General features: G+C 41.7%; 1 protein-coding gene across 4 annotated transcripts in view; it reads right to left on the bottom strand.

Annotated features, from left to right (window-relative positions):
• Positions 1-24,249, bottom strand: part of CHCHD6 (coiled-coil-helix-coiled-coil-helix domain containing 6) — a 109,255-nt gene extending 85,006 nt beyond the window's left edge. Inside the window, exons 1-4 of one of the 4 annotated variants that reach the window (XM_057390259.1) lie at positions 24,046-24,249; positions 22,259-22,382; positions 21,306-21,360; positions 19,967-20,093 (exon numbers count right to left, since the gene is read on the bottom strand). In XM_057390259.1, the coding sequence (XP_057246242.1) occupies positions 19,967-20,093; positions 21,306-21,360; positions 22,259-22,382; positions 24,046-24,234 (495 nt within the window). In that variant the 5' untranslated portion in view covers positions 24,235-24,249. The remainder of the gene's footprint in view (positions 1-19,966; positions 20,094-21,305; positions 21,361-22,258; positions 22,383-24,045) is intronic. The other 3 variants (XM_057390260.1, XM_057390261.1, XM_057390262.1) reach the window with 3 other exon arrangements.
• Positions 24,250-25,105: the final 856 nt, after the last annotated feature.

Below are 25,105 nucleotides of genomic sequence, written 5' to 3'. Positions count from 1 at the left end.
TAGCAGGAAAAATACACGTGAAGGTTCAGACAAAATAAATTAGCCAGATCAAATCCACAATCCCTCATAACCCCTCAGCATTTCTGAAAATAAATGCCACACTTAGCAAAACAACTTTTAAAATAAAAACCTTAAAATGCCTATTTATCTCAGAATATTATCCTTCCTGCCTGTCATATAATATATATTACCTACATATAAAGTCAAAAGAAAAATTCACTCAAAGAAACCAACACTCCAATGCTCCCTTTTCCATTTAATGTTGGTTATACACCCACAGAGATCTTAAAACATTTTAAAGGATCAAGCTCTCCTTCTCATTAGTATCCCCATCACGTTGTTCTGAACTGTGGACATATAACCTTTCGCACCTTTTCACTCTATTGAATCAATCTCCCCTGGCAACTTCTGGTGTGGCACTCTGCTCCTCCTGCCTCCGGCTCCTCTTCCCTCACTAATTCTGTGTTCAGAACTGTGAAGCACAAAATTAGACGTTTCAAATTAAGCAAGGAGAGAGAACGAGAGAACCTTATTAAATCAACATTAGCATCAGAGTGTCTTTAAAAGAGAAACTCAATTGCAAAATATTACTTGTCTCTGTAAAGCTCTTTACATTGACAGAAATGAGATGGGCAGCACCTTCCATCCCCACCTTCCTCCTCATGCTGGTCACAGAGCTCGAGCTCTGGAGCTTTTCAGACCACGGCCCCCAAGGAAGAAAAGCCTACCTTGAAATCACAAGCACTGGAATTGCCAAGTAAAAAGGACAAGGTCTACTAACATGGTACACACACCAAATAGGGTACCAACAAAAMAGCAGACTCCCATCTCCTCCCAAGCTTTCCACAACACTGGCAGKTCTCTCAAGCCACATTAAAAGTTACAGCCAAGTTACTTTCTTTCTTACAACAAGACAAAGAAACATTGCAAGTTTTAGTTTTCATTCTCAGTCCCCAAAAATCTAAACTACTGACATGATGGTGATGATCAGCACATTCTGTTCCAAAACACCTTAACTTTCTGAATGCAAACCTCTAGTTGCTGGCCCGATATTCTCAAACGACTTTTCAAGATAAATTACCAGAGTATCATCCCCTTCCCCTGCGAGGGATAATTAGACATGTTGTTAAAGACAGAAATCACCTCTAATCCAACACAGTCTTTAAAAGTGACTTTTCYTTGGCATTTYTTGAACAAGAGTTGATATTTGCACCTTGTGTCAACAGAAGGAGCGTACACAYCTCACACCATTGAGCGGCAGGCTAYGGACTCGTCTGTCGGGTGCCACCCAAAACAGGGAGGGTCTTGGCAGTGTCTTGTAGGGAAGATTTGCAATGCAGACTGCTGCTACAGTCCTACAGAAACAAATCCCACTGGAACAATTTAATACAAAAAATATGTATTTCAAAACTACTTCAGTTAATTAAAATCAATGTTCAGAATACCCATTTAGCTARGGAGTATTATCCCAAGGACAAGAGACATGAAACTAAAGCTCAATTTCTGATAACAAAACAAAGCTTTCAAAGCAYTTTTAGGGAAAACAGACACTACGCAGACAGAAATGGAGGATGAAGCTTTTGATTGCTCTAGTCCTACCACACAATGGAAACTTCTGTATCAGCCAGACGTTGCTGAAAACTCTGCATTTTGCCAGCAGGTTTCCAAGTGCAAACTCTGTACCAACAAATGACAGTTTGGGAAGYTGGRGTACTGGCAATTCTGATACCTCTTYCGAGTGGTCATAAAAGTGACTGCTACCTCATGTGACAACCAYGCTTAGATGCCACTAATTAAGCACTGGACAAAGCATTTCTTATACCAGGGAAACAGGAAGGAGGAGGAGGATAAAAATAACACCCACAAGAACTAGTGACAAAAAGTTAACTTGGCTGTTAAAGTGCTATCTATTCAACATCCTTGTTTCATAAAAYTAAATGCTTAATTTTCACCTCAAAGGGCAACTGTAGCCATACAAGATTGCTTGGAGCCTTCCAAAATGAAAGGCTCAGATGAAAGCAAGCAATTTACCATTCAATTATGAAAGCTGAAAAATGGGGAAAACAGAAAAGCCAGAATGAAGCACTGAACCTGCTGTCCTAGGCCCGCTCTCAACGCCTACCCAGGCTGATAAAAAGTCTTTACCAAAATATACTTAACTGCCTGCTAGAGGCCTTTCCTCCAGTAAAGGATCACACCAAGCAAAAACTGACAATATTTTTTCCTGTTCTCTGCTGCATCTAATTTTTCTCTAGCCTTTCCCTGGCAGTCTGACACAGACACAAGAGYCCTCCTGTTGCCTCCAAGTCCCATMCCGTGAATTTGAAGGGGTTATCACATAATGCCTTTAATTCAGTAGGACAGTAACTACAGTAATCAAYAAAAGTATTTCATTCACATTCACATGCTCAACACTTGCAGATCTTTAATGTCYCCATTCTGAAAAGTTTTCAGGAAACAATCAAGTTATACAAACTACACAAAATGTAGAACTAAAAGAAGAACAGAGGACACAACTTTTGTGCAACTTCCACTATCTAATTCTGTTTCTTACAAATCATAAGTTAGTTTGATAACTCAGCATATACCAACTCCACAAGCAAACAATGATATAAYTAGGTATTTAAAGTCACTTATAATTGAAAACTTGAGAAAGCTTTAAATGAAAGACAAATCTTAAAAAGAAGCCTAACAAAAATGAATAAGAAACCACCATAGGGTTCCTATTTTTGTTTTCTAAAAACATACCACACTATTCACCTTCAAAGATCTCAGCGAACATCAACATATGACAACACTTCTTGAGATAAMTCCTATTCCAAGAAAACTAAAGCACAAGCAAGATGCAATAATTTGTCCCGACTCATGCAGAAAATACTAGACAGGATCAGGACTGATAAGAGAGACCCAAACCACAGACGAAACCAAGATTTTCATCATCCATGTATTTGAGCAGATTACTGAAAGGAAAACAGTCAAACAGTCATGGTGTACCGATGCTTGCCTGTTAATATCCTTCCAAGAGGGCACAGTCAGAAAATTATCTCAAAAGATCCAAGTATAATGGAATGAATGGTTACACACATTTGAGATGAAGGGAAAGAGCTGGAGCAGCAAAAAAAAGCAATCCCTATATCATTCTGAAGTCTCTAAGGGATTCAGGGAGCAGCAGTGAATGGTGGAAAGCCATCCACCAAACTCAGGTTACTCATATTGCTCGCAGTGATTAATTCACTCTGGGTGTCAGCCTGCCACCTTCCCCTGTCAGTGCGGAAAATCCAGTGTAAGCACAGAGAGGATTCTGAGGAAGGGAAYAGAAACACTGGAAAAGAAGATGGAAGACAGACACAAAGCAAAGCTAAGAGTTACAGCAGCCTTTCTTTCCAGTAAAAACTACTGGCTGCAGCACTTGTCCCACTTCTGAGACAYGAGTAAAATGGACCCGTCTCATCAGCACTCACTTTTTCAAGCAGCAAATCTGGAATTAATATTCACAGGTTCTGTGACTGACATAATTGCAATYTAAAAAGGGCAATTAATCATCAGCCACACCAGCGGATGACTTGCCAGGCTGGGATCTTTTCTCTCCACACCTGCCAACAAACTCACAGRAGGCAAAAGTATCATGTGTGCACAAAGCCAAGAACTGCTGTTTTCTCTCTTACCCCAACCCCATGTTTATGGGGTTTTACTATTTTTTTTCTCCCATATGAGCCCCAGTGGGATAACCCAYCCACCCTTTTCTGCAGCAGTTCCCCTACAATGACCAACCAATTTCCCTTCCCATGGGGATGAGGAAAGCTCTTTCCATGTTATATCACTCATGTCAGCCAAGAGAATTGAGGCATTGGAACTCCATCATCTCCATCATGAACTTCTTCTCATCTCCCTGTTTTCCTTTGTGTCTTCACATAAACTAAATTTATTCTTTTTCAAGCATGACATCCTATTCCATTGTTACTTGGAAAGGAATTACAAAGRTGAGAGCACAGCTTCAGAGAATCAGATAACACAGGCAGATGATGGAAACATCAAACCTGGCAAGTGGATTTTATCAGATGAGTCAGAAAAGCCACTAAGTCAGTGTTTGCTTCCATGCTCCTATGGGAAGGTTTTCAGGCATGTTGTAAACGGAACCAAAAAACCAACTCTTCTGGGTATCAGTTCTGCCACTTTAAATTCTTTCTATGTGACCACCCATTGCCAGATGTGAAAGGTATTTCAAACAACAGCATTTAGAGAAGAACATTTGGAAACTTGTCAATGGTGCTTAGGTTCCCAGAAAGAAAGGTCCAAGACTAAATTACTGTAGGGTGAGTATACAATCTCTTGTAGGAAATACAGCTCTTCCTGAGAGGARGAAAGCACAACTGACCATTATATTATGCCAGTCTACTTTACCTGGGAAGTACAGAAACCACTATGGTCTAAGTACCACAGAAAACAATTATGAGATTGATGGTAAGCTTTAGAGCTTAGCAAGCTGCAAGGTCTTCAAGTGACATACTCAACACCGTGTCCTTGGGCCAAAGAAAATACACAACACACTTCTAGTCCAAAGGAATCTTGCTCCAACAGGTGCCACTGCTGCCAGCCAGGTGCAGTAGAGACAGAGGAGGCATGTTGTAACACAAGCTGTACAGTCTGCCCTTCCTCATTCCTGATAGTCAGCAACCAAAAATTGCCTTCATCATAACAAYACAAAGGAAAAAATATTCAATGCTTTTGTATGTGAAAAAATGTAATTTCCATCCTAAGAATTCAGTCAGGATAGAAGCTGGAACACAATTACATACTGCACGTCTTGGCCAGGGTTCCAAACAAAGGTAGCTGGCAGAACATCTCTGCCAGCAGATAACACCAACAAATGGCCTCATTTCCATCTATTATCAGATAATACATRGGCTTTGCTTCCTCATACCATCCTCATTTCAATCAGGTCCCTCTCAAGATTTGCTCTTTTTGACACATGCTCCAGGTGTTCTTCATCCACAAACCTCAGCGCATCATTGCAAGTTAAATGAGGTGTCTCCAGCCCAGTTCTCTCAGCTTTGTGAAACTAGAGAAGTACAATTATGAGCCCCCTCTGGCTTTTTCTGCCTTCATTTTGCRAGGGTTTAGCAATCTTTTATAGGTCACTTTATTCCCAAACAGACCTTTACTTTTCAATAAYACAGGTATCATACTGCCCACATAACCTCTACTCAGATCAGGCTGACCTTGTTCTCTCCTTTATCAAATTCACCTTTACCAAAACAATTGTGTGGTGTTAAGGAACAGTGCRTATTTCACTCAAGTATGCATCTTCTCCCAATTCAGAAGTAAATACCCTGAATTTCTGCTATATTTCCTCACAATGACTGGCTGGATCAATAATTTTTACTGGGTTCTTCTGCATYCTGAGAGGAAGTTTACAAAAAAGAGACAGTAACAAAGCAGGGAGGGGGAGGAAAAAAAAGATAAATACAAAGAATCTTCCTTAAACACAAACATGGCTCTTGGGCTGCTGCCCAGGATCACTGATGCTTCATTTCTTGCATTTCTTCAAAAGAAAAACAAATACTTATGCTTCCAAATTTTCCTAACACCTGTAAGCTTAATGCCTCCAATCAGCACTTGCTCRCATCTTTATCTTCAAGCCAGTATTATGAAGTTTTGATAAGCTTTTTCCTTCCCAACGTCTCTCACTCCACATGGATAAAAACCACTAATAGAAGTCTGAGACCACAATCCTTGCCTCTTCCACTGCCTACATTTAGCAAGCAGCAACTGTCTGAGTATTGTGAGACCCAAAGCACTGCCGTGTATTACACACTTATCTCTGCAAAACCACCCTGCACAAGTGACAACTTCCAGGCAGGGGGGAGGGGGAGTTGTGCAGCTTTGCGATAATTAAAGCATAGACGAGTGTCACTGCTGTAGATAATTATGCATTAGCAGTGAAATTACTTAATGGAATGAAATAAACCAAGCCAAATGCTTTGTTTTAAAGGGAATTTGGGGTCTGCAAAAGGTGTCCAACTGACAGCCCAGGAGAGCAAAAAYGACAGTCTTCCATCATTCACAGACTCCACACAACCCCAGCACTGCCTGGCAGGCTTCCACCTCCACCCAGGTAAAAGGGGAGGTACAAGAGGAGAAGCTGAGGAAAATTTCAACCTTCCCAGTGAGACAGGCTCTGATACGTCTGATGAGCACCCACACAGGGACGAGCCAGTCACTAAGCAGAGAGGAACAACTGACTGGGGTAATTTCTTAAATAAAGAAACCAGCTCCGAGAAAGCGGGYTAGTTCAAACCACAGGATTTCACAGCCCAACCCCACAAGCACCCACCAAAGACAAAAAATTAATCTGTGTCAGTACAGACAAGACTCCAACCAACAACAGAAACAATATTAAGTAGGTACAGGGCCCACAGTGAAACCATCTCCTCCCACCAAACCCACAAGGCCTTTSCCCATCCCCTTCTCTTGCCTCACCAATTGCCCACCTACACACAACTCCCACCACTGGTGTCATCTAGACGGCTTCAACAGCATCCTCCTGCTTGTTAAAACAAGGACTCGCAAGGTCAGTCAGAATTTAYAAGGCAGCCATTTCATCTTTTGTGCTTCTCTGGCTACAATCCTTCCTAAAAGATGCTGAACATTGGAGATTCTGCTGGGTCTGAAAGCCCTGCCAACACCACGGCCAATTAGGAGTTTCAGGATGATGCATATTAAAGTTATTATGGGAGGCAGTTATGCAGCCAGAATAAATCTTAACTGAACCTTTAAGTGGTTTCTATAACTTGTTTCTCCTTCTTGAAAACAGATGAAAAGATACAAATCTCCTGCCTAAGAATCTGCAGGAATTCCAGTCAACCAGCAACTCCTCTCTCAAGAGAAGATTCTGCRCTAAAAGCAATAATTCATTTTAGCCAAGACCAGCCAGATCAGCTTTATGTTTTAAGCTCCAAATTACTCAAATCAGTCAGAAACTTACCATATCAGTAAAKACTGACCTGAAATACTACCTTTACAAAAGCACTGCAGATACATTTCAAACTTCTGCTGAGAAAAACTACTTTTTTTTTTTTTCCACTATTGGTCTTCTCAATCTACAAAGTCTGACTGCAGAGAGTCAAAGCCAAAGAGACACAGATGTAAAAGGAAATTTTTACAGTGCTGGCTTTGGAGGCAGTATCTCATTAGAAAGCTAGGGTGTAGGTCAAATCAGGGAATCCTAAAGAGGATCTGAGGAATGGAGGCAATGATCTCTGCTTTGAYAGCAAGCATGAGACATCATTAGGGCAGCATCTGCCACTCTCCTCCACCACTTCCAAAACCAARCTTGCTCTCAGCAGCTGTTATCTCCTCTTCCAAGAAACACTACTAGAAAACAACCAGAAAGTTGAAAAACAAAGACAAATCTGATGTGCCTGAGAACGTACCACACCATTTGTTTCATAAACCTGCACTGTCTTCACAATATTGTTCTCCCCTCTGCAGCCTGGACCCACAGCAGCATCACAAGTTCTAGATCTGTGCATTAAGCACAAAAGTGAGCCTCAAGGCACCATGGTCAGAAAATAAAAGACAGAAGCAGTTTGTAAATTATGTCAGTACACAGTAGCATCACGACTCCAAATGACGACAAGGGGCAACATTTTTAACTTGAAAGAGGGCAGGTCTAGATTAGGTATTAGGGAGAAATTCATTACTCAGAGTGGTGAAGCACTGCAACAGGTTGTCCAGAGAAGCTGYAGAAGCYCCATGYTTGGAAGTGTTCAAGGCCAGGTCCTGAGAAACCTGATCTAGAGAATGGCATCCCTGCCCATGGCAGGGGGATGGAAACCAGATGATCCTTAGGGTCTCTTCCAGCCCAAACCATTCTGTGATTCTACAATTKCTATAGAAACCAATAAACTTCAAAAACTTGGTGTAAACYCATCCTGAAAAGTATTAGGGTAACTCCTGGAGAACCTAGAGTCAGAATGAAAACAAATAAGCAAAAACTTTGAGACATTTCATTGGTATGCAAGCAATTTGAGGGCTCAGCAGTTACTGCTCCACCCCTGGAAAGGAGCTTTCAATGGTGTCCCTTCAGTGCCACCTTCAGGAAACACTCACTGCTGCTTTCCAAGTGCTCTCGACATTGCTGGAAAAAAGCATCAACTCAGTGAAGGCATCATCGCTGGCATGCAACCAAGATTAAAAACATTTTCATTCCAAAATAAGGGTCTTAGAACAAGAATCACATCCCAAAGAATTGCAAAGCAGAGCACAGAGACTGCAAGATGGATACATAGAGCAACTGCTGGACTAAGCAGTGGATTTGACCCCAAATAAGAAACATAATTCATCTCCCAGGTTCTGCATGAGGCCAGTGATAGATTTTCCCAGATCCTAAATTCAAAAGGATGTTAATGAGGATATGCTGTTTATGGATTGTTTATCAGACTCCCTTTGCACCATTGCATTTTAAAGGCTCACTTGAAAGCCAAAAACACCCTTCCTAAAAAATAATTATAATAATCAAGCTATCAAAACTGCTTTGCTAATGAAAGCAGAAAGGTTTCATAAGAATTGAGAGTCAATAATGAAGTGAAAAACATAATTCATGAGTCAAAAARGACATTCTAATATCATTTATTTATTTACACACACGCCCGCACAAGACGTACCTTAAGCTTCTGGACAGCATATTGACTTACCAGTAGATTACATGAATTATCAAGGAGSAAACTTAGCTCCCAATCACTCTGCATCACAGCTCTTAAAATAGGCAGATGACTTCAGGAGCTGCACAATGAGGCTTAACCAAGCTCAACAGCAACATCTGCTGGGCAACAAGCAGCTAGAGGAAAYGAGTTTGATTATGGAAGTTCATTACTCCTTCTAAATATGTGAACTTTTGCTGCAGTTTTAGAATGCCCAGTAAGACATACATCTGATTTCTGTACAAGAAATAACTCCTAAACAGATAAACAAACAACAAGGTAAATTTTTTCCTAAGCTTGCATGTGCATATGGTCAGAAAAACCTATCATCTACCATTACCTGCTCACTAAAATACTTTTCAGTAAAACACAGAAATTAAGGGGGGTAAAATTTCTCCTACACTGGAGGAAATCTCCTCTGTCGAGTTGGTTCAATCCCACCTGAAGAACWCCCATGGTACGCCTTGAGCTACTTTCTTTCCTTAGGGAGCAGCCTGCACTTGCAAGGCCTGAGGCAGTGAAGTATTTATCAACCACATTAGTCCCATCTACACAGAGGAGAATAGCAGCTAAGACCATTAGAGCTCCTTTCCCTCCAGGTACTTTACCATATTCCTTATTAAGCTCTGAAAAAAAGCCTGCTATGGCAGGATGACATTATCAGAACAGAAGTACAGCTCATGGTCCCCACAAACTGAGACTGTTTACAATGAAAACTCTTATTTTTACCCCAGATGCATGAAATTTGATGAACTTYTTCTAAACTAGTCTAAAAACTAGAAAATGCAAGTGGTTGGCAATAGCTTCAAGGTTGCATTTAGAAATTCAGCACAATTTGGAACAAGGGCAGTGATCCAAGAGGCGGCTTCTGAACAGCCATCAGGTGGGAAAGGGTGTTGATTCATCCCACYCCTGTTTCCAGGAAAGGAACGGTATCAAATTCTTACTTGACCAGGGAACCACCTCTTTTAGCAGATCACTGTTTAACAGGAAATCACAGGCAAGCAGGTTTTTAACAGAATTCTATGATAACCTTCAGTAGCACAAAGCTTTGAAAAATTACACTGCAAAATGCTGAGTCTTGAACAGGAAACAGCATAGCAGCTGGRGAGACAACTTTTTAAATTATAGAAAACTATATGCTGGACTGACATTATCTTGAAAATTATAGCTGGCTTTGCAGTGTAAAGCTCCCATACTTCTTCAAGTTTTGTACTTGAAACAAAATTCTTTTACCCTGAAAGAATAAAGAAAAGGGTTTAAGAAACATGAAAGCTTATTTTCAGCTGATATAGTGATTATTGTTGTTAYTGTTGTTGCTTTGGGGGGAGTTTTTCTGGTTTGGGTTTTTTTGTAGGGTGCTGCTTTGTGTGATTTGTTGGTTTTGAGGGTTTTGTTGTTTTGGTTTGGTATTTTTTAACATATCTTTATTTTCAATCCCCTTCTTTCACATTTAGCTGTTAAACTAGAAGAGCATATTAAATGAAAATACAAAAATGAGTAATTACTCAGGTCCTCAGCTGGGAAGAGAACAGCTTTTATAAGAAACCTTTTGTGTATTCGGGAGTTCGGAAGCCGAGGGGGGCAGTCAGAGTTTCAGCTTGACAGTGCCAATTACAGCTACAGCAAGATGAACCAAGGAACAAATCCATTCTGCTCAGAGGAGGGAGAAGGGAAAAGAAGAGACATGAGCCTGTACGTTTGAAAAAAGAAAGRGGCTTGAAATCATCTGCCAGACTGTGAACCACTTTTTCCATGGCAAAAGCAGTGGGCTGAAGATGCAGTGAATGTACRTGGCAAGCTCTCATTCCTAATTGGAAGAGCACTGGTTATTTAACAAATGTATCCTTAGTCTAATGTTCTATTCAAGTAAGTATTAAACTTTTTTCAAGCTTTTTTCTTTTGGACAGTAATTATACATAGCCCTGCTCTGTCTGTTTGATCAATTTTTACTCAATTCCTACTGTATCATCCTTCAAGTTTGCCCATTATCACAAAATCTTCAAGGCTAAAAAGGCGCTAAACCCCAAATGTAATGCACAGACAGGAAAAAGAAATCCAGCTAACTCCAATTCCTTCCCTCCCTCACAAGCTTGCAGGTGTTCTATTTTCATTGTCTAAAAATCAAAGTCATCAGCTCATTTCCTTTCCCTTAGTACAGTCCCTTTTAAGAAGCTACTTTCCATCATGTTTTACTCAGCACTCATAAATAATATAGATAATTGCAGATGGTCATAGCAAACAAGCAGAGAAAGTATACAGATACAGTACAAAGGAAACGATAAAAATTCTGATGTGCTCCAAAAGCAGAAAGAATTCCTGGCAAACAGAAGCAGCTGCACCCAGGTCATTTTTTTAGTTGATGTATGGCAATCAGAGAGCCAAAAATAATACAGGGACAGACTTKAGACAAAGCTACACAAGCATGCTGGCAGCTCAGTTCCCTCTGCAGCAACACATTTCCTGCCTCATCCTCATGTGCAAAACACAGCTATTTCTTCCCTAAAAATTTGCATTAAGAAGCAGGAATACTGCCACAAAAAGATAGGTTTAAAACTGCTGAGAGTCCAAAACAGATAAGCAGCATTCAATTAGRAGGATATTATGCTGACTATAATAAGGAACTCTAAGAGAGTCCACCCAGCCGCCCAAGAGTTAACATCATGCGTTTCTCATCAAAACCTTTTCCAAGAGGTTAAGCACACAATAGACTATCTAAAGCACAGCTAGAAAGCCTGCTTGAAATTCCACACATGTGCCTCAGCAATGTATTTCTATTAATGTCCAGTGTGTGTCAGCSTGAAGATAAGGTACCAACATCATGTCCAACCAGCCAGCTAGAGAATGGGACGCCGTGTAAAACATTGTCTGATGCTTAGAATCCCAGAGAACAGCAGCGTTTGCAATCTCACCCRCTGCACACATGCCCGATAACACCACCAACGAGGAGAGGCAGCAGGAGCAAACCATCCTGCAGCTTTGGGAAAGTAAAAAGATGGAGAGAGAAAGAGGAAAGCAAGACTTAAAATAAATATCAGCAAATTGGGGTAGGTTTGAGCATGCCCAACTGTAGCAGAGGGAATAAACAAGCTGSAAAAAGCCTCAGTGAAATTTCATCTTTGTATCAGCTCACTTTAACTTTTCTTTAAGGTGAGAAATAAARAAATAACATCAGTTTTGTTTTGATTATTCAGACCATATCATTTAGACTCGGTTTCATCTACTAGTATGATCCAACAAAGCCATTTGCATGGGGACTTGTGGAAGACACTGTATTTGAGGAAACACAATCCTGACCAGCCCACACCTGCTGGTGTATGGGAATTCACTGGAATACCCATCCCAGTTGTGCTGTGCACTGACAGGTGCTATCACACAGATAACTTCCAGCCCATCAGAAATCTTCCTACTAGATGAAAATCTTGCTAATATAACCTGCAACTTATGTATGCTTGAGAAAGGTAAACTGTATGTGGATGAAGGGTGGAATGCAGTGATTCCAACTGGGACACCACAGTGCATGGAGGAGGTGGTGATCCACAGAACAGTTAAGATAGAGAATGACYTTTGGGCCTGTCTTGTGCTGTTTCTGCCACACCATATGAGCTTTAAATCAGAGCAGAATTTCACTACTCCACAGCAGTCTAACAGTAAAATAAGAAGATGCAGTACTAGCTTCACTGGACCATTCACAGAAAAATATCAATGTATTATTCTCCATTTTTTTATGAAYTGATTACTTGGTAGTTATAAATAGGGGAAAATGAAGGCTAATATTATCTTTTACCTATTAAACAATGAAATGGCTTTACAGKAACCCTAAGTCAGAACAAATGAATCTTGAAGAAGATTCTGTGGAGTACATAAACTTGGTAGACAAAAAAAAAGGTGAAATACAGACATGGAAAATTGAAGGCAAGACAGGGGAAGTAGGCAGCACTACAGACAACTTCAATTTGTTGCAGCTGTTGGATTTAAAAAAAGGCCAACCTTACGATAAGGTCTCTCAGCWCAAGAGACTACAAAAACGAGCTCAAACGACCATCAGCTGCTGAAATCTGCAAAAACTCTCCAAACACAAATTAACCTTCAGTCAGGAGATAAAAGACTAGCTGCAGAAATTGGAAGTTGTTAAAAAAAAATGCTATAAATGTCTGACAAATCATAGCARCAGTATCACTAAAATAAGCAGTACATAGGCAGAATCTTACCCTTAGCCAGATAACACCTTCTCTTCCCTCAAGAGAAGAGGAAGYTCTCTTTTGCATTGGCTTTGTTTTCACTTTTTGCCTTTATTGTAGTGCACATTCTCAAAATTACTTTAGTTAAATTTAGACCTCACTGATGCTCCAGAGACCAGAAGTTATTAGCTTGCTGGAGGTAGAAGACATGTAGATCCTCACCATGCGAAGCTTAAATTTAATGCAAACAGTTCCAAAGTCCATCATTTAACACTCCAAGATTATTTTCTATTGGGATCCTGCAAATGTTTAATTTTTTAATGGTTTCATTTAAAAAAAAAAAAAAAAAAGTAATTCTTTCACTGCATAATTTCATTATGCAGAAATATACCCACATTTATAGTAGAAGGTACCAGACAAAGAGCAGCCCAATTGCAGGGGAAAGGAAGGATGTTCTGGCCTGAGACTGTAGAATAACAGGCCACTAACAGAATATATAGACTTTAGAATAACAGACCAATAACATTAATACATTTTTAWCAGGGGAAAGTCTGGAAAAGCATCGCAAGCTCACACAGCAAGAATGAGAGGGATACAAGGAACAAGGAGTGAAGCTATTTAAATCCCCCTGTCAATAGCTTGCAACATTTGGTAACAAATCATTAAGTCTAAAACCTAAAAATACATGTTTCCATTTGTATCAACATATTTAAAGGCAGCTTTCTTCAATTAGTGAAAGAATTAGCTGTCAAATAGCGAGAGCAATCAAAAACAACYGCATTGCAACTTCCAGCCCAAGACACTGCCACTCCTGCTAACCTAGTCAGGACCCTACATGGTTCTGCAAGCACTGAGGGCGTCTGGGTGTTTGACACATAGCACCTGAACGCTCTGCAAAGAGCCAAACCACAGCAAAACACCTTCACTGGTACCACCCATGCTGTGGGTAGGAATGAAGGTTCTAATAACTAAATACGCCACTCATTTTCTAAAGACAACATAAAAATTAAACCAAAAAAGGCATATTTTGTAAACACTTGATGCTAATAACTGCAGCATCAACAAAAATGCAACTCATTTTGCACAATTATTTAMAAGAGTCCAAGTCTCCATACTTTCAGAWTTCAATGTTTTCTGCCTCATCCATAAAAAACTTCAGTCAAGAAATATTTACAGCARATAAAAAGCCAGGAAACACCAAACCTCATACCTTAACTGTGTCTCCTCTCAGAACCAACCTATTTCCCACACACAGGTTGACAACTTTAGAAAGGGAAGCCAGGTGTGSTGTGYTTTAGCTRCAGAGCTGACAGGACCAAATATACKGTCCCTGAGGTGAGCAGTTTCCAAACCAGAATGCAAAGCTCAAAGAGACAATACCTTTCATTACRTCAACTCAAATAAACAGGGAGGGGAAAAAAAGAAGTTTTGACAATAGAGGCCTGACCTCAAAACCAGCAGTGTCACCTCACTGATGGCTCCATGCTGTCACAGTTCCAACAAACACCATGCATGCTACTGCTGGGCCTCATCCGGTCACTCCAGCTTGTCACAATGATAGGAGATTATGCACAACAAAACCTCAGTTAATCTAGGAATGCTTACCTATGGCTAATCAGGCAGGATGAAGTTGATCTCCAGCTTATCACAAAGTAAATGAAAGCCTTAACAAACTAAATCATGTTCAGTGCCATTTCTAAAACAATCTCCAGAACCAGTTCAGCTGCATCTGATCAACCACTGTGGGCAATTCACAGCAAAAAATCCCCACAAGACTCACTTAAAGCTTTATCAATTACCAGAAATATAAAGGAAACTTTCCACAAATGGGCCAATCRGATCATTCCTACAAAGGCATCCCTACAAAATGAAAAAGAAAACATCTGATCATCCCTAACAGCAAAATTCTCCYCCATTGTAACCATCTATGAATTGGCTGTTTATGCTGTTTTCAGCAATTTTAAGCAGTTTTACCTCTGCATTCTTTGAAATGGAGAAGAAAACATATCAGTTAAAATGTCAGCAGCCTAATACACACTAAACCAAGGGTGAAAGTGTCCAAAATAWGCCCAAGTGCTCAGAATGCCACATCCACAAGGTGACACTATTATCAAAACCCACTGCTTGATCAAAGGCATTCCCAATTATACATTCTTCCTTCATCCCATCTTCCCTGAATTAAGAAAAGAAGATGAGAGGCTMTGAAAAACAAAGAGATTATATGTGGGCAAGAAATCACCTGAAAGAATTCAACAGCCAATGACCAATTATAATCAGCTACTGGAGCAACCAGTATTTCCTTCTGTGCCTGTAATTTCAGCCATGCTACTCACAACAGCCCAATGCTGGAACCACCAGAATGCAAAKGTTGCCAGGTGAGCAGGCCTGATTAGGAACACTTGGAATTGCAGGCTGTCCATCATGGACAGCTGGCCAAACTTTCTTAGCAATTTAGGAATTCTGTGCCCAGTCTGTTTCCACACAGCAACCAGTGCCCGTCAGTCTTGTCTGAAACAGCTGRTCATAGTGCAAAGTCTGTCCYACCATCACCCCATTTCACAATTCAYTCTTTCAAAGTGAGAAGGAAGAYGACGACTTTTGGTCAATAACTCTGACAAAGCCATTATCCTTGGGGTATTAAATGGGGAGATAAGAACTTCAGGGCTTTGCACAAATCATATTAGTTCAATTCTCAAATCCGGGTAATGCTTCTTTTCAAAGTATTAATTTCATTTATTCTATTTGCTCTCCCTCTGTCCTGATAACACAAGTGCACATGGCCCCTAAATGAGATCCTCCTATTTTATAAGTTATAATCCTCCCGTTCTAGAGTAGTAATGAGATGTCTTCGCTTAATCGCTTTTATTCCCCCCCCCCTCCTGCTTTTGCTTTTATCCATTCCCATTCCACATTGATTTGTCTTAAAGGTTTCAGCAAAAACCATCAGGCAGAGTCACTGGCTCCAAGAGGCTCCCAATGCACATGCTGCACATGCTGCTCAACCTTCAGAGATTACAAAAGCAAAAAGGAGGAAAAAGAKCAGCTTTGTTTGCAAAGTTTCCTTTATTGGTAGGAAGGAGGAAAAAAGAAAAGAAACCCAAAAGAATTGAGAAGTTAAGAGAACATGTTTTGATTAATTGGAAATGAAAGAGAAAGACTTCTGGTATAGGGGAAGGGTGAGACTATTCACAACATAGTGAAGCAATTTAACTTGACTGACAACTTTGCAAGTTCTTCATGCTAGAAATAGAAAAGGATTTAAAGATAGCTATGTTAATTCTTGGGTATTTCACACTATACTTAAGGCACACCACCAGCATTAGTTAAACACCCTAGGCCTTGCTCTGAAGTACTGTACATGTAATCCTGGTTGTGTTGTAAGTACCCACAGCATTAAATTATTCAAAGAGTCCAGTCAGCACCATGATCCTGCAGCGCTGTACAAACAAACAAAACATTTTATCTCTAATACAAATTGGGGAGAGTTCTTCTACAGCAGCTTAGCAGACTACTTCCATTTGAGCCAGTCCCCAGGGTTAATCAAAAAGCCATATTCATTCAAAGAGGAAAGTGAATGCTGCACTATTACTTACAGAGCTGTTTTGCTTCTTAAACTAAAGCTGTAAGGAGTTTTACTCAAAACCTAAGGTATCTAGAAGCTAAGTACCTTGTTCAAARTCATTAAAAGAAAAAGAAAGATCAAGAAAAAAAAATGTAGAACAGGACCCAGGTACTTAACGCTAAATCCCTCTTGAAACCAGTACACTTCAAKGAGAAAAGAAAAAAAGGCAAAACAAAACACAAAAAAMMMCAATAAAATAACAGTAAGTTTTAATCTGCATCTTGCCCCATAAACAATCAAGTAACTGGCCCCAGAAGCTGACAGCAAGTTCTCTATCAGGGGTTAATTCTAGTCCACCCTCTCTTCGTGTGCACTATATAATACTKAAGTGCTTATAGCAATATTTCCAATAATAAAAGTCAGTGAGCGAAAATCATAAAGAACAGATTAAATGACAAGCAATGTTCAGCTTTCATCAAAATGAAATCACTTCAAAATAYAGCTATGGTACTTGGATTTATAACAAGTGGTATGGTTAAAGGAGAATGTTCCAGCATTGTTGGAAACAACAGCACAAGAGAGGGCTACTAATCACTAAACTATTGATATATTAAAGGCACAGGGCAGCTCRAGATCTTACTGCAAATACTGAAGAAATAAATAACACAAAACTTTCTAATTATATATGGCATGGTTTTCAATTTTTACCAAATTAAGTGCTGCTTAAGAAGCAAATTATTCATTTGCTATTTCCCTCATGGGAATTGACCCGTTTTTAATCTCACTTCCCTAATTGGTCACAATAGCAGCAAAACAACCCTGGAAGTTTTTCCCTTATCAATGTAAGCAGATAATTTCCATTGCTACCTGCACCTGGATTACCATTAGGTGCCTTGAGTTACACTATCTTCTATCTGAAAGAGAAGGCTGACACAAGGGATGGATGAGCTCACCCCCAGTATTTGCCCCATTTGCTGGGGCTAAAGAACATAAGATCAAGAAACTTATCAAGCCTTATTCCTTATTAAAGAAGATAACAGTACTAGAAGACAAAGGACAGATATGATTTGAGTAGGACTCAGTACAGTAAGGTAACCATGCCCACAAGGAAACTGTAGCTGAGATAAAGGAAGACTGATAGGGATCCCAATAATTTAAGTCTGGCCAAAACAGTTCCTGCTTAGGAAGATATCTAGAAGCTGACAAACAATTGCTCGGCCCTCATCTTTGCAAGGACAGACTAGACTATCCCATTTTTTTAAGGATCCTAAATTTATCACTGATCAAGAGATAGTTAAAGAGCAATGAAATTTAACAGTTTCTCATTCTTGCACCACATTTTCAGCTAACACATCATGGTCACTATTTATCACAAGGGGACCCTGATCAGATTTTTACACAGCATCAAGTATGTAATGCCTGCATATGCAACACTACAGAATTAGAAACTAATTCATATAATAGAACATCTCTTGTGTGTAAGCAGTCAGGTCCCTACTCATTTAGAGGTGCCTTCTTTGCGTTTCACAAATATTGCTTGACTCAGCTAGTCACATTTCTCCAGSATTACTCTCCACTTCATTGCAGGAGCAGGGCTCTACTTTGAGCAAGACCACACCTTTACATTGGACAACAAATCCAACAGCTTCTTCCCCTTCCTCTTACAGAAGCCAGTTAACTGCATTGATAAAGAGAATATTCTCTTTCTAGTGGAAAGAGGGTTAATACTGCACCTGCTGACCCAGATGCCCTATGCAGAGGAGCAGCAGTCACCTGCCTCAGACATCACTACAATGAAGCCCAGCAATGATGCAACACCCCATGGTTAGGATACAATCTGCCCAGAGGAAATTTCCTGTGACACAGTAACCCTTCATAAGCTATCCACCTAGGAGAGCAAACTCAGACACCCACCAATCTAATCATAAATAAATTTTATTATGGAAAATAATAAAAAAAACAGTGAGGTCCAAAACAATAAACAGACCAATTCACAGAAGACCATTTCCTTAAAGGCTGTTAACCACCGAAGTGAGAATACAACCTCTTGCTTTTGAAGCCTTTAAGTCTTAGAACAGCAGAATTTGCAAGGATATAGATGGGAAATACTGTTATATACCTGCTCTGTTCACATGCTCTCCATTAGCAGCTACTAGGGATCACTATCAGAGATGGACAATAGCTATAAAGACCTTTCCTTTGAACCACTGCAGCCATTCTTATATAAATTCTATTTATTCAGTCCCAAAAAAAAAATCTTTATATTACAACCTCAAAATACTTCACATTTTGCCTGGGTAAGCCAGGTCTGTATGCATTCAATATACAGGAAAAAAAAACCCCAAAGCTCAGAAGGATTCTTTGTTTAAATCAAGCACAGATTGACTAAGATACAGATCAGTAACATGGAAGGACCACAGTAAAGACTATCCATTCTCCAGTCTGTCCTTTCCCTAAAACATCCTTTCAGTATCTACTAGGTAAGGAGAATTACTCTTGATCTAGTTCTCTCAACAAAGTTTTAACATCACAGTCCAAATGAATAGGCAATTTGATCTCACTGCAGCAAATATGGTCCCATCTCACTGTCACATCCTGACACCACTGCAGATCAGGAAAAAGTGGCAGCTCCAGTAAGAATCTGCACTGTTTACAGACAGTACACCAACCATTGCCAGAGGAATGGCACTATGTAAAAGAAAATAATATAAAATTGTACCAGGTGAATATTAAGCTCCACTGACAATCCCAGTGTACTACAGTGATTGACAGAATCCTTTTGCTCTACACAGCCTCATCTCACTGTACTTCTGCCTCCAGCACTTCTCAGCACTGCTATGACAGCAACCTAATGGGTCATCTCAACAACACCAAGGTGCCTGACTAATAGTAAAAGCTGCAGCAAGAAGTCACCAAAAGTATGTCTGCCTGCTGGGCAAGAACAAATTGGTTTGGGAGTCAGTGGTGTGTACAAAAAGGGTTTATGCTTCYTAGTCCCTAAAAATCAATCCAAACCTCTTGAAAGGTTACAATACTTGACAGTTTTGTMACAGTTCTTTTGTTAGTAGCATCATGAAAGACTCCAATAAAGAAAGACATTATTACTTATTATTAATGCACAATTATACCCTTGAAAAAACAGAGCAAAATCTCAGGATACATCAGGTCAGCAGAATGTGATCCTGTATGTATTGAAACATTCATTTCATACACTTGAGAGCTGAAAAGAGTTCTCTGTAGCTAGACAAGGACCCCATATACATACACCATATTCCCTGCTACTGGTGAAGCTGTCCCCAGCACAGCCATTGTTCATGCCTTCGCAGCACTGAGTGACATGCTGCAAGTAGAGCTTGCAGCTGCACTGTGAGCCAAATGTTAAGTGATGAGTGAGGTGAGGAGTGTTTCAGCCTAAACCCAACTTTCTATGTTCATCACACAAGTGACATTAAATGAATCCCCTCAAGCAGAGCTATTTTAGCCTGCCCTGCATGAAAACATAGCAGGGGTTTGTTACTCACTACCTGGGCTGTTTTCTGCCTCTTCTCATTAATGTTRTTCCTTTCCTTGGCCTCACTGGCTGCTTCCCTTTCTCTTCTGGCCAGCTGGATCAACTCCTCATGGACCAATGCCTGTTCTTGCTCATACCTGTATGAGCAACAAAAGCAGAGAGAAGGTTATCAGAAGATTTCTGGCATCCGGGTCATGGCTTGTACCCCTGTTTAGAGCCAAAACACAAATCCAGAATCTATTTGACACAAAATCTGCTCATAMTCCCATTATCAGCAGGAATTCAAAAGCCCAACAGCTCTGGCAACAACATTAGGCATAGCACCACATAAGCTTATACTTCAGTTATATTTAGCTCTATTAAGTACTTAATTATCACCYGAAAACAGTGAAAATAGTAAGCAGTTAGCTACCCAAATAGATGCTATTTGGAAAAGATCAAGGGACATACAACGATAAAAGGAGTCAGCCTGGCTGACAATGCTGTTCTKTGGCTCTTCCACAGGATGGAAAAATTGCACAAAATGAATGCAGCAACAGCACTAAGAGAAGCWGTTCAGCCCTGAGCTGAAAAAGGCTTCAAAGGGAACTCTCAGGCATTAAAACATAATCACAGAATTGTTAAGTTGGAAAGGATCAACTCCAACSATTAACYCAATGMCACCATGTTCACCACTAAACCATGCTCCCAAGTGCCAYATCCACAAGCCTTTTGAACACTTTCAGGAATGGTGATTTCACCACTTCCCTGGGCAGCCTGTTCCAATGTCYGACAAGAGTTTCAGTGAAGAAATTTCCCCTCACACCTAACCTAAGCCTCCCCTGCACAGTTTGAGGCCATTTCCTCAGGTCCTATTATTTCTTACCTGGGAGAAGAGCCCAACCCCCATCTGGATACAATCTCCTTTCAGGGGTTGTAGAGCCATAAGGTCCTCCCTGAGCCCTCCTTTTCTCCAGSCTAAACAGCCCCAGCTCCCTCAGCTGCTCCTCACCAGACTTTGTGCTCCAGCCCCTTCCCCAGCTCCRCTGYSCTCCTCTGGACACACTCCAGCCCCTCAATGTGTGTCTTGTCATGAGGGGCCCAAAAATGAACCCAGGATTTGGGAAGTGGCATCATCAGCGCCAGTACAGGGGGACAGCCACTGCCCTGATCCTGCTGGCCTTATTGTTACTGACACAGCCAGGATGTCACTGGCCTTCTTGGCCACCTGGGCWCACRCTGGCTCACRTTCAGCCAYTGTCAAACACACACTCATTRTGCTCAGACTGAAGTAAAACACAGACATATACATACATAGTTATATTCCCAAATGAGCTCAACTACCATCTTTTTCAAGAACTTCACCTCACCTCCTGTAGAGYTCCTGTTCTCCAGCAGAGTCACTTGCCTTTGGTGGCTGAATTCCTAGAAAGGAGAAGAAAAACCCATGACAACTAGTCATAGTCCTTCATCACATCACAATTTTAGGAGAGTTTCATATGATCCATCAAGAAAAAAACAGTTAAGAAAATGTAAGTTTGATGGATAGCATTTGAATTTATGAAACAGTGACACCAACAGCATTATCTTCAATCAGGCACACTGGATAAAGCATGCTGCAGAAAACTTCTTTGTCAGGATATTAACTCCTCAAACTCTTATATATACTGAAACACAAACAAGGTTGTAGACCTACTTTCCATTTCCTTCCTCTAGTTCCACTAAGTCTTCACCTTGACCTCCTGCTCTCCTTGTAATTACAGGGGATTCGACAAGTGGAGATGAAATTATCTGATGGAATTCAGGCCATCCATAAGGCTAAACATACATTCAAGAAAGARATAGGCTGACAGCAAACAAACCCCTAAAAGCAAAGGCCTGGCTCCCTAACTTCATGCAAGTCTGGGTGCCTTAAATAAATCCACACTGCTGATATATATCAACAAAGCATATTTGAGCACCAATAAAAATCAAATMGTTTTCTGACTCATAAAGAAAGATAAATTCAGAAACCAAGTTTTCATCATCCACTTAGCTATATGTGTCTGGACAGACTATCCTTCCCCATGAGCTTCTTTCCAAAGAATRGAAAATGCTATTTCCCTCACCCATGCACAATATACTCCGTGTGTATGTGAAACACACAAGGGAGCTTGCCAGAAAYGAAAGACAAAAGACCTTGTTTACTGCACGTTCATCAGAAATGCTAGAAATGTRTACAGAGTGATACAGGCTAATCAAAGAGCTCCTCTCACAGTGAGGTAGAACTGAAAAATACAGGCRTCCTCTGTCACATGCAGTGGCAGCACTACCCCGACAGTACCTGTAGGTCTGGGTTTCCCTGATGCAGCCAGTGGAGATGGAGCTGTGCCATCGGATGCACGGGGYGATTTCTGGGTGTCCTTTGAAGAGGATTCTTTCATCCGTCTCACTACATCGTCAGTGAGCTGAAACACAAAACCAAGGAAGACATTAAACAAGTCMGTTTCTGGTGTTTTTACTGTGAACCTTCCTGTTCCTTATTCCCAGGATACTACAAAAGTATTGCCAGTTACCTCAYTGCAATGAACCTCCAACCCGGGCAGTCAGCACTTTATATTTTAAAACCCATATCCTATCAGYAAGTGACAAAACCTCCAATCTACTGCCTGACCCTAAAAACTTCACTAGACAATCTTCCACAAACACMAGCAAAGATGGAGAACAACCCTAAGCAAGTCAACCCTTTGTATAGGGAGAGATTTACCAGAAGTGGAAGGAAAGGAACTAAGCAGGTTTTAAGTCCATATATCMATCTTTTTCCCTTCTTGCCCCATGCTTGCTAACCCAGATCAGCAWGGCAGACATGCTGCAACCCATGTAACAGAGAACAGCCACASACACCTCTCATTTACATAAGGGCTGCAAACATTTCTGCAATCCCAACTTCACTCTCACTCCCTGACGCAGGTTCAAACCCATGAAAAAGAAAGAARAGTTAACTTGAAGTCTTCTGGCAATTCAGCCCAAAAGATTTCTCATATCACTGTTAAAATTGACCCCGTCCTCCTCCCAAGGTCAGAGGGTCTGGCTGTASAACAAAATGAAGTGGGGCTGCTCCMCCACCTAGACTTGCCAGTAGAAGATATATTTTCAGCTATGCCACTACTACCCAACTTAACAGCATTTTTAACTTCTTAATTATAAGTTGTTATCATGACMAATTCCTGATTTTAAAGACACAAATCTTTGTCTATATCCTGCAAAGAGAAATKAAGCAAAGACAATTTTACCTCCATCAATCAGTTTTAACAAGAAGAYAGGTACAATCTTAGCTTTTGTCAAATAATTAGTCAAAATAGGATGAAAAATAAGTAGCCACAGCAAAAACACAGTCTATACGTTCATTTCTCACAGATTTTAGGGGTAAATCACATAAAAGTATCAAGCAGCAAGAGTAATAAAAATGATAGTAGTAATTAAAAAAACTCAACGTGTAAAAAACAATAACAAAAAATATTAACGGGGAAAAAAATTCCTTAATGATAGCGCTCTGGAGGGTTTGTTTCCACAACGCACGCTTGTTAATTTCCGACCGAAGGTCAAGAAGCTGTTTCCCACTGCCCGTCCCATTAGCACCTCCCTATTTCCACACGCCCTTATCTCCCCGCTGCTCACACAGCGGTGTTTTGCCCGGCTCTTGGCACCRTGAACAAGGGCAGAGCGGTCTCTTGGATGCCCTCAGAGCCGTGCTGCGCCGTTAGCATCAAACTGCTTGCAAAGCACAAGGCAGAGGCAAAACGAGGTCATTAAACAGCGAGGAGAGAAAGAGGGCTGAGAGCAGGGTTTGGCAGTGGAGATGAAGTGCCGGTGTGTCCCCGCTCAACAGCCGTGCCCAGGCCCCCAGCCCTCGTTCGCACCGCTCACCAGTCGCCCCACCACTTCCCCAGCCCCCTGCTCCGTCAGCCTTCCAGGTTTCCTCCCCTCCTCCTCGCTGGTTTCCCCCACTCGCCCCTGCCAGCCCTGCACCTCCCGGTCAGACCCTCCCTCAGCCCCGCTCCCTCCGCCCCCGGCCCCCGCAGCCTGCCCGCCTCCATCAYCCGGCCCCGCGACAGCTCCGAGCCGCCTCACCCTGATGCCCTGCAGCACTTGGACTTGCTGCCGCTCATCCAGCCCGAAGGAGACCCTCCTGCCGCCATGGGTGCTCTCGCTGCTGCCCATGCCGGCCGGGGTCGCCTGTCCCCGCCGCGCTCCTCTCCAGCACCGGCTGCCAGCAGCGCTTCTGCCCTCGCAGCGCCTGCCAATATACCCGCTCCCCATTGGCGGAGGCCGCGGGACAGCCAATAGCGCTGCGCGGTGCTGGCGGCCGGGCGCGGTGCATGCTGGGGGCTGTAGTCTGTGCCGGGAGCGGGCGGCCCTCCGGGCGCCGGGGAAGCGCAGGGTGCCAATGCGCTCCGGGATAGCGGAGAATCCCGCTCCTGTCCCGGTGTGCCCGCCCTCCGCACCGCCCCGGCAGTGAACGCGGTATCGAAATTGCCCGTAAAACTTTCACTGCTACACGCCCAAGTCACGGCGGTTTCCCAAGCGGAGGAATGACGATCCSTCGTCAGTTACAGCAGCTGCGCTGGGGGCAGAATTCACCGCTTCTTCCAGCCACTCTGTCCAGCAACACCTACCGGGACACACACGGGTGGGTCTGTACAGGTCAGGCCAGCGCTGACACAGTCCCCGTTGTAAGGTATGGCTGATCCACAGCCTGAACCAAAGGAATGAGATAATGCTACACAGAGGCAGCTGGATCAAGAAGTAACAGCTTTGGAAAATCTTTTACTAACAAGCCTTCTGCATTCCCAGAAATATGGGCCCGTTGGTGTCAAGRTGCTACTTATCTACTCAACACACTACTCCTCAGTAGTGCATGGGAGCAGTTTTAACTGTTTTCTGCTTATTTCTCACGGCAGTTAATGTGGCAACCAGAGATTTGCCTCAGAGTGGGACTCAGACCAGCATTTAGAGAGTATTGGGGATTCTCCACCCCCCGAACCCCCTTGCATATCCAGGCCTCTTTTAGAGCACATTCCTGGAAGCAGGGGGTATTTTTACCTGTGCAGTAACCTGCATGCTGGGGACTTGGCCCATTGTTTGAGTTCTCAAGGGCAGTGCATCAAGCACCATCAGCTGTCTGCACCAC

This window comes from Malurus melanocephalus, unplaced genomic scaffold, assembly GCF_030028575.1.
Source record: "Malurus melanocephalus ecotype Western Australia unplaced genomic scaffold, MMel_1.1 scaffold_24, whole genome shotgun sequence".
Classification (NCBI taxonomy): Eukaryota; Metazoa; Chordata; class Aves; order Passeriformes; family Maluridae; genus Malurus; species Malurus melanocephalus.
Note: the sequence above shows the minus strand (reverse complement) of the source record. Positions and strands in the feature narration are given on the sequence as shown.